Source organism: Arachis ipaensis, chromosome B03 (assembly GCF_000816755.2).
Source record: "Arachis ipaensis cultivar K30076 chromosome B03, Araip1.1, whole genome shotgun sequence".
Lineage (NCBI taxonomy): Eukaryota > Viridiplantae > Streptophyta > Magnoliopsida > Fabales > Fabaceae > Arachis > Arachis ipaensis.
In genome coordinates, this window is record NC_029787.2 from 131,973,052 (window position 1) to 131,983,907 (window position 10,856).

The following is a 10,856-nucleotide window of genomic DNA, read 5'->3' on the forward strand; positions in this document are numbered from 1 at the left end:
GATATTCTAATAATTATAATTATTAATTATAAAAAATATATATAATATATTTATTAAAATCAACCATTAAACTTAATGAAACACTAATATTCCAGTTATATTTAAAAATTTTCCAAAACTATGTTATACAAGAACATGTAGCTAAGGCTGATTAGGTTTTCTATGAATTTATTTAAATGTTGATTGATTGATTGATTATACACATGAATTTCAGTTAATATAGATATTATACTATATCTCATGTTGCTATATATCAATTTTTTATGCAAAGATCATGAGAAAAAAATAGGTGTTGAAAATGACTTGAAACTTGAAATAGGGGTAAAAAGAATTGCTTTATGAGTCTATTTACCAGAAGAAGAAATTTCCTTTTCCATCATTAATTTTCTCATGCCGGGAGAAAGGTGCTTTTTTAATTGATCATCATTTTCCCAAGCACTTTATGGTTGAGAGACTTGAGAAATTTATAATAATGATATTAAAAATTGTAGCAGTATTTTTCTTGTTTTTTTCTTCTCACAAGTCATAACCACATAAACAACCATTCAAAGTGAGACAGGTGGTCTTAATTAAGAAACCTAGCTATCATAGGGTAGCATAACGTTAATCGATGTATGCAACAGCACACAACACATGGTACTTTTCAATGGAGAAAAATATAATAATAGGTTAATATTCAAATGTTTAATAAATAATTGATCTTTTAAAAAATTAAACATCCCAAATTAATTTTAAAAGAGTGATTGTTATTTGAATTGATTAAAAGATGGTATATGTCATAAAATATTTTGACATAGATTATAATTGAAAAACAAAATTAATTTTAGAAATGATTTTGACTAAATACTATTACTAATAGTGGCAATGATATAGAAGCATTAAAAACGAAACAGGATAGATGTTGAATTGACCAGTAATTTGTTTTGAGGGAGAGAGAAGAGGCCAAAGGAGAAAAAGAAAGAGAGAGAGAGACATGGAAATGAGACAAAAGAAAGGTTCGGACCTTGCATGAGAGAGAACAGAAGTGGAAGGGGTCCTGAAGAATCCTGTCACAAGAGCAGCAAGAGTTGCCAGTGCCACCTCTGCATGATGACCTTGACTGTGCCCTCTCATTCAAGAATATCACTTTCGCCCCATTAATCGTGTATGGCTGCATTGCATTAGTAGTTTTTCTTTATGTTAATCTCACCCTCTTCCTAAATCAAATTTCTTCTATAATTCATATTAAATGTATTCAACAATAAGTCATGTTAGCTAGTAAATGAGCTGAAATATTCAAACAATCATTAAATTTTATTAAAAATATAAGCGATCAAAAGAAAAAGATAAAATTATTCAGAATACTATTTTCTCTTTTCATTAATTATTTAGCCTATGTTTGCTTTCTATTTAATAATAAATGACATAATAGATAAAATCTAATTTAAAATTAGAAAACAGCACTTAATTTATAATAAAAATAATAATAAAGAGACAATCACTATAAGATGAAGAGAGTATTATCTAGTGCTCTTAACTATAAGAAAGTATATCTACAAATCATAAATCTTTTACTAACTTAAACTGCTCTAACATATTTTCAGAATTTAGTTGATAATAAGTATCTTTTCAGTACATTTGTATTCTTTAATTTTTATTAATAACTTAACAAATATCCCTTATTAGAACTACCTGAATATTGGAGCAATCAATGAGCTTTTCAAGATCACCCAATCGAACCACGTCATGGTAGACATACCTTCTCACCTGAGGAACACGCATGCACTTCAATTATTGTGAAACACATTATTAATTAATTGGTCAATGCTCATTCTACTCATTCATGCAGCTTATAGAGCAAAGGGAATACCTCAAATGTTTTTTTCTTTTTATTATGATTATTATTACAGAACTTCTGGGAAGAGAATTGGTCATCTAGTAGAGTAATATATATTCCAACTTACTTTAATTAGTAATAGAAAATTACGAGATCACAAGAAAGAGAATTCAATTGAGGAATAATAATAATAATTAAATAAGAGGAGTAAGAATTGAGTCAAAGTTTCGCTTTCAAATGAAAGTAACAGGTGAGGAAGCATCGCAGGGGGGAAATGGATAAAAAAAGAGATTTTCTTGTTCCATTAACGGGAAAGAAACCAAAATCTATAAAAAGGGGGGAAGTTAGGGCAATTGAAAGAGAAAACCCTAAATTGAGAATACCTGGAGGAGAGGGTGGTGGTGTGGGTGGAGAGGGAGGCAGTGAGGGCAGAGGGAGAGGCAGCAGCGGAGGCAAAGGACATTCTTGTCGTTCTTTCGGAGGTTCTGGTGGGCCCCACACTCTCCGAAGAATCTCTCTCCCATAAGCTTCGATAGCCATGCAGGCACAGCTTCCTCTTCTTGCTCTTGCTCCATCATCATCATCATCCTCTTCTCATCATCCCTCACCATAATTAATAATAATATTATTTATAATTGAGGAAGGGAGTGTGAGTGTGTGTGTGTTTTTATTTATAGAGAAGCAGAGTGTCGATGAGGTTCCAGAATGTGTGTTGTCGTTTCTTGAAAAGAGCGGGAATTGAAGGACAGCACAGCAATGCGTACTAACAATTCTTTTTCTACGCTCATCACCTCCACTCCACTCCGCACCACCACTACTACCATATCAATCAATATATCATCCCCGCACACCTCCTTCTTATCTTGCAATCTTTTCTACTTCCAACAAATACTATTATTCTAGGTGAAGATTTTTATACAGACGTAGTGTATTAAAATTAAATTCTTTAAATTATTATTGAAAACAATCAGGAATTTGATAACTATTTATTTTACAATAAACTAATTGTCTCGTAATAACATCTGTTAATGATTTATTTATCTAACATGCCCATTAAAATTTTGAATAAAAGTAACAAAAGAATCAATTTGTTTGACAAAAATTTTTCGGAGATAATAGAATTTTATTGATGATCAAAGTGTTTTGTATGAAATTTGTTGGAAAAGAATTTGATGTTTACTCAAAATTAAATTAATAAAAAATGATTAATTAAATATATAATTCATCATTTTTTAAATTATATATTTAATTAAAATATGTACTATTACTACAAACTTTTTTATATAATGTATTAAATTACCCCTTATTGAATTGCATTAAATAAAATATTCATCTTTTACATTCGCTGCTTTAAATAAAGGGCTTAATAGTTAGCAAAAAGAAATCTATAAGCATGCTAGTGTTTAGATTCGGGTTGATTTATTTCTCTGGTCAATGCAGTGCTTATAGATTTCTTTTTGCTAATAACCAGAATCTAAAGAAATCTATTAATAGTTTCACATATAATTGAAAAACAACCTTGAATAAATACTAGCATTTATTTTGTTACGTTATTAGTAAATACTATAATCTATTATTATTTTAATATAAAATACTGAAATAATTCTTAACGAAATGACGGCACATAAATGGATTATGGATTATTTTCTAAGCTCCTCAGAATTTTTTTTTTGGTGAGGGTTCATAAATGACTCGGCATATTTGATCAACAACTACCAACCGATATATATTGGGTATGATGAGAATTTAACTATATCTTCTCTTTCAAACATAAAAGATAACTGAGGCTGAATTAAAACTAACCCGAAAGGACAATTTTCACTTGGTAAGAATTAATTGCACTCCAATTCTTGTCCCAAAGATTTAATAAGACAGTGGTGAAACATCTTCTAAAATTAAAGTCACATTATGCTCCAATTCTTTTTTATTTCGGTGAGTTAATTAACATATCTTTTTTCCGTTTGGTAAACCTATGTTGAATTTAAGAATTTGTTGAAAAATAACTGACAGAAAAATGAACTATTAAATAAAAATATTTCAAAATTTATAGAGACAGCCAAGCATTAGAACAGAAATGTATTTAAGAATTTGTAAAAAATCACAATAAGGTGTTGCAATTGGAGACTCTTTTAGAAGAGATTACGAGTTATAGCTTCACAAATTCTATTTAGAAAAGGTTGGTACCGCCTAGAGTTGAGCTGTTTGGATGGTTTGTTTTAGTGGGTAGAGTGAATACTAAAGAAAGGTTGAGTAGATTAGACATAATTCACCAGTATGATAGTATTTGTGTTCTGTGAGTTTACCTGACAGGTGTGGTGCGTCTGGTTGAGATGTTTTCATAGAGATTGGGTTGTCCATTAAAGGCTTGTTTGAGAGTTGGAATGGAACGCCTACTAGAAAAAAGGAGCAGAAGAGGTGGCTGACTGAGTTCTTTGCGGTTATTTGGAACGTCTGGTTGGAACGCAATAATAGGATTTTCAACAATAAAGAGGTAAATATTGATGTCATACAAAATATGACGTTTTTGAGCTATAAGGAGTTGACTGGTGTTGATCCTACTGGTTGTTGATGGTAATGTCGGAGATGACATAGAATTGCTAACTTTTTTTGTTTAGATTTGCTTTTGTATCTGTCTGTTTTATGCTCCACTCACATGTGTCGAGCTTCCTTTATTTCAAAAAAAAAGAATTTGTTCAAAAGAAAAACTCGACTATTTATAAGAATGGATGTCATTGTTGCTTTTCTTTGGTTTGAGGTAAATTCTTTCCTACATAATTTGCAATCCTCTTTGTGGAAGGAACCAGAGACAATGCTTATTCATGAAAAAATTTACTGGAGCAGTGCCCAAAGTATAAATGGATAATTATGGAGACAAAAATACCTCCTACTTCTATAGCATTGCGAATTCTAAAAGAAGAAGAAATAAAGTGACTATGTTAAAGAATAATGAAAGAGTATAAATAGATGATTCTCAACAACTTAAAGAGCTTGGCGCACAACACTTTCACAATTTATATACAGAAGATATGTCTTACCAAAAGTTGGAGGCTCTTGGCTTGTTTCCTTCGCCGACTGATGAGCAGAAAAGTCGATTAAATAGTATGGTTACTAATGAAGAGATTTATTTGTCCCTCTTTGCTATGGGTGCTTGGAAAGCTCCAAGACCCGATGGCCTACCTTCGATGTTCTACCAAAGTAACTGGGACTCGATTAAATGGTCATTGATAAAGTGGATGAAAAAAATTTTTGTTGATTATGAGAAAATCAAGATAGTCAATAGTACCTCCATCTCCCTTATTCCAAAAAGGGACAATCTAGAATTTTTCAGTCATTTTAGATTGATTAGGTTATGCAATGTCATGTATAAGCTAATCACCAAACTCATTTTCCACAGGGTCAAAGCAGTTATGCCAAAGCTTATTAGTCCATTTCAATATAGTTTTGTTTCGGAGAGAAAGAGAGCAGATAATATTCTATTTGCTCAGAAAGTGATTCATATGATGAGGACAAAAAAAGACGTGTTGGATATATGACAATCAAAATTGACTTAGAGAAGGCATATGATAGATTAAATTGAAAATTTATATAAGATACTCTCATCGAAGCTGGTTTGCTAGAAAGGTTGATTAATTTGATTTGCAATGCTATTCTTCAGCAGAAATGAAAGTCCTATGGAATGGTGCTCTGTCTAGTCCCTTCCTTTCGACCAGAGGTATCAGACAAGGAGATCCCATGTCCCCCTACCTATATGTATTATGCATGGAGAGATTATCTCAAATCATCTCAGTGGCAGTAAATCATAAACTTTGGGAGCCAATTGTTCTAAACATAGATGGTCCAAAAATAACCTACCTTTACTTTGCAGATGATATACTATTATCGTCTCTAGATCATGTTGAAATAGTGAGAGATATTTTGGACTTATTTAGCCGGTGTCTAGGTCAAAAGGTAATTTATAAGAAATCAAGTGTCTTCTTCCTTATCAATGTATGTTTGGCAAGGAAGGTAGAATTGAGCAGAGCTTTGGGAATAAGATTGACGTCAAATTTGGACAAATACTTAGGAGTTTTTTTGCTACATGATCGTACAAGAAAAAAAGATTTGCAATTCATAATTGATAGAATGGCATCTCGCTTAGCACTTACAATTTGGAAGGCGCGAAACTTATCTCTTGCAGGCAGGGTCGCTTTGGCTCAATCAGCTTTAGCAACTATCCCTTTCTATCTCATGAGACTTCCATTAAGAGTGTATAACAAGATTGATCAAGTTTGCAAAAATTTTGTGTGGGGTAGCAATAGAGCTGGTAACAAGGTCCATTTGGTTAATCGGGAGAAACTGTGTATATAAAAAAAGTTTGGAGCCTTGGGTTTCAGACCAGCCAAAATAGTAAACAATGTTAATCTGATGAAATTAGCATGGACTTTGGTGCAAAACAAGAATGCTCTTTGGGTTAAGGTGATCGGAAGGAAAAATAAATATGGGGAGAATACCATGCCAATCATCAAGAAGTTTCAATCTTGTTCGAATACTTGGAAGGGTATCACGCAAGTATGGCCCAAATTTGAAAGGAATCTAGTGTGACGAACCAGTGATGGTAATAGCACTCGGTTTTGGAAAGATCATTGGATTCCGGACGTGAATAAACTTAAAGACTTTGCTCAACTAGATATATCAAAAGATATGCTAAACGACATGGTCAATGAATATACATCAAGTGGCAATTGGAATTTAGGTAAAATTGAGGAAGTTTTAGAAAAGGATTAGGTCATTGTTTTCTCATTCTTGAAGGCTCTAGAAGCAAACTTGGGGATGATAGGTAGCGTGGCTTCTTAATCCCAATGGTAAATTTAGCATAAAGTAAGCATGCTTCTTTTACTCAAATCCACCTGAGGACTCAAATGTTGATTTATTTTTGAGATTTTGAAAAGTTGAAGACTCCTAAAGTCTGCACACCTTTCTTTGGCTAGTTGTTAATAAAGCCTTTTTGCCAAATAAGGTTCGAACCTGCAGGCACATGACTCAAGAGAATATTTCTCCGATTTGTCGTTTTTCTTCAGAGACTTTGCTCCACGTCCTTCGCGAATGCAGAATCACAAATAATACGTGAAAGAGCATAGACGCTTCATTGAGTTTCGGTATGTTCTTTAACCAACCTATCTTTTTCTTATTGTTAAAGAACTTATCATCTCAATCCCAGTACCAAATCATTTTTTGGCCCTTGTTGTTTACTTGCATCCTATGCTCTCTTTGGTATCATTATAACAAGCACATTTTTTAGAAAGACAATGCAGTAGATGAAGATAAGATCCATGATTTAGCAGTGCACATAGCTAAAGAGTATAACTCAACGCATGAGGAGATAGCTCGAGTAAGAAAAAGTATTGGGTGCTTTACTCCTTTCATTAAGCTGAATTCTGATGATTCTGGTACAAAGGACGGTCAGACGGCTTATGGTGGTATATTAAGAGATCATGAAAAAAGGTTTTTGGCTTGCTACAGTGTGAATCTAGGGAGCTGTATGATGACTCTAGTAGAACTCTGGGGTATTCTGTTGAGTTTAGACTTAGCCTTAAACTTTAGCTACATAAATATTTGTATGGAAGTGAATTCTAAAGTAACAATTAGTCTCTACTTTCAAAAAATTATCGAGTTGCACTCTATAACAGTGTTAGTTTTGAATATTAAAGAGCGTTGCAGTAGGTTAATAAGTAATTGAAACATCCATTATGAGTTTCGAAAAGTAAATATTTATGTAGATAGATTAACTTGACAAAGATATAAACTTCAACCGAAATGTCTTTTTTTCTTTTTTTTATTCCTTTGTGTATTTCTTTAAGTTTTCATATAGACTTTATTAAAATTACATTTTCTAGCATAATTTCTATTTACTTTTTTTTTTTGGATTTTATGCCCCGTTGTCTATAAATAAACAATTCTTCTAATTCAAAGGGTTTTGGATTACAAAAATAATTCTTTAAAATTTTAATGTAGAAAATTAATATTTAAAATTAAACTATTTAAGTTTCAGTATTTTCATTAGGTAAAAGATTAAAATTTTTTATTTTAAAATAATTATCAATTTAAATAGAGTGATGCATCAATAAAGTTGGTGTATCTTTTCTACAAGTATATTAACATTTTTATTGTGCTCCTTCTGTTTCAAATTAATTGTCCATAATTATTTAAACAATTATTAAATTTTATTAGAAATTATGAACAATCAAAAGCGAGAGACAAAAATTTATCCGATCTTATTTTTTCTCTCCAGTCCAAACCCTCCTTTCATTAAGCTGAATTCTGATGATTCTGGTACAAAGGACGGTCAGACGGCTTATGGTGGTATATTAAGAGATCATGAAAAAAGGTTTTTGGCTTGCTACAGTGTGAATCTAGGGAGCTGTATGATGACTCTAGTAGAACTCTGGGGTATTCTGTTGAGTTTAGACTTAGCCTTAAACTTTAGCTACATAAATATTTGTATGGAAGTGAATTCTAAAGTAACAATTAGTCTCTACTTTCAAAAAATTATCGAGTTGCACTCTATAACAGTGTTAGTTTTGAATATTAAAGAGCGTTGCAGTAGGTTAATAAGTAATTGAAACATCCATTATGAGTTTCGAAAAGTAAATATTTATGTAGATAGATTAACTTGACAAAGATATAAACTTCAACCGAAATGTCTTTTTTTCTTTTTTTTATTCCTTTGTGTATTTCTTTAAGTTTTCATATAGACTTTATTAAAATTACATTTTCTAGCATAATTTCTATTTACTTTTTTTTTTTGGATTTTATGCCCCGTTGTCTATAAATAAACAATTCTTCTAATTCAAAGGGTTTTGGATTACAAAAATACTTCTTTAAAATTTTAATGTAGAAAATTACTATTTAAAATTAAACTATTTAAGTTTCAGTATTTTCATTAGGTAAAAGATTAAAATTTTTTATTTTAAAATAATTATCAATTTAAATAGAGTGATGCATCAATAAAGTTGGTGTATCTTTTCTACAAGTATATTAACATTTTTATTGTGCTCCTTCTGTTTCAAATTAATTGTCCATAATTATTTAAACAATTATTAAATTTTATTAGAAATTATGAACAATCAAAAGCGAGAGACAAAAATTTATCCGATCTTATTTTTTCTCTCCAGTACTTTGTATTTTTCTAATGGTAAAATATTCTATTTAGTCTCTACCATTTGTATTAAGTTTTAATTTTTGTTAACGTTTGAAATGTTTTATTTTTATTTTAATCGTCTCATTTTATTTTATTTTAGTCTTGTGATCAAAATTTTTTTTACTCTAAAACTACTCTTTTTTTATTATGATTTTTTTTTTGTTAATAACAACAAAAATCATAATTATATTGGTTAAAGTTGTTGTTATAGTGATTTGAGAGTAAAAATAACAAAAGAATAAAAGAGAAGATAACAATAAAGAAAAAACTAAAAAATAATAATAAAAAAAAACGGTTTGATTTTGGCCAAATAACAAAAATAAAAAATAAAATATTTGAGGTAAAAAAATAAAATATTTTAAACGTTAGAAAAGAAAATAGAAGTTAACGGAAATATATATTAGCAACTAAAATATTAATTTATCATTTTTTATTCTGCTCTTTCTATTTTATAGTGGAGGATACAATAGAAAAACAATAATTGATGACCTCTCGAAGTTAAAATGTGACACTTAACAATATGATTTAGACGTGAGGCAAATGTTAAAGTTAATGATTAAAAAAGGTTTCATATAAAAAAGATATAAAGTGTAAATTTCCAATAAATTTATTAAAATAAAAATGTTAAAAAATTTTAATGAAAATAATGTTAACATGTATCGACACATCTTAGCTAAATCTTTAATAATAAAAAAATGAAAAGAAACACTTCAATTAAAATAAAAAGGGAAATATTTTATTTAATAGAAATTGCTAACCTCAAAAGCTTCATACGAAAGTTAGCATACAACATATTTTATTTTGCATAGAAGACTCCTTTCTTTATTTCTTAACTTTTAGATTTATATCTTTTGCAAAAAAACCTTCATTCCTAATAAAATAATATAAATTAATTAAAAACTAAAAAATAAATGGTCAAATTAGTCCCCAAAAAATTACTTACTCATTCTTTAAATTGATCATCGAAAGATCTTTTTAATCAAATTTATCCTTTAAAAATTTTAAATTAGTCCCATTAATCCTTCCATCACTTTGTTTGTTGATGGTGTCAAAATTTACTAACGTAAAAGATTAAGTAACATCCCAACATACATCTAGGAGTCTTAGTTGACTATTAACGTGATTAGTTTATGAAATTAGATCAAATCAAAACTTAATTGAGGAGAGAACTTGAGGCATTGTAATCTCTTAATTTGGAGTTGATTTGATCTAATTTCATAAACTAATCATGTTAATAGTCAATTAAGACTCCTAGGTGTATGTTGGAATGTCACTTAATATGTTACATTATCAAATTTTGACACTATCAACAAATAAAGTGACGAAATGACTAATATGACTAATTTAAAATTTTTGAAAGAGAAATTTGATTAAAAAATCTTTCAGAAACTAATTTGAAAAACGAGTAATCTTTTAGAGACTAATTTAACCATTTATTCAAAAACTAAAAGTTCTTCAAATTTTTTACTTTTGTGATTTAGTATTGAGTTTTTGTTAAATTAATGGAATATTTTATTTTAAATATATATAATAATGTTGTTATTAATTTGTTAATGGAGAGTGAATGGAAACTTATTTGAGATATTGTTAATAACAGAAATTGAAAGAGCTAAAACTATAATCAATGTTCCTAAAATAGAATTATAAAATTGTGCAACTTTATCGGGTATGTTTAAAATGAACGCAATAATTATGTGTTTATTGGATGTGCCATATTTATATAGACCATTAGATTTTATTAGATAGAAATTAACGGCTAATATAAAAGAAGAATATTGATAGACTCTAATAAATACAGAATATCCTAATATATAAATAAATACTTTAAAAAACAATATTTTAATACACCAGACTTTAAATGGC

General features: G+C 29.6%; 1 protein-coding gene across 2 annotated transcripts in view; it reads right to left on the minus strand.

Moving 5' to 3' along the window:
• Positions 1-2,681, minus strand: part of LOC107634721 — a 5,215-nt gene extending 2,534 nt beyond the window's left edge. The window contains exons 1-3 of one of the 2 annotated variants that reach the window (XM_021119935.1): positions 2,200-2,681; positions 1,672-1,746; positions 1,004-1,150 (exon numbers count right to left, since the gene is read on the minus strand). In XM_021119935.1, the coding sequence (XP_020975594.1) occupies positions 1,004-1,150; positions 1,672-1,746; positions 2,200-2,427 (450 nt within the window). In that variant the 5' untranslated portion in view covers positions 2,428-2,681. The remainder of the gene's footprint in view (positions 1-1,003; positions 1,151-1,671; positions 1,747-2,199) is intronic. The other variant, XM_016338146.2, reaches the window with a different exon arrangement.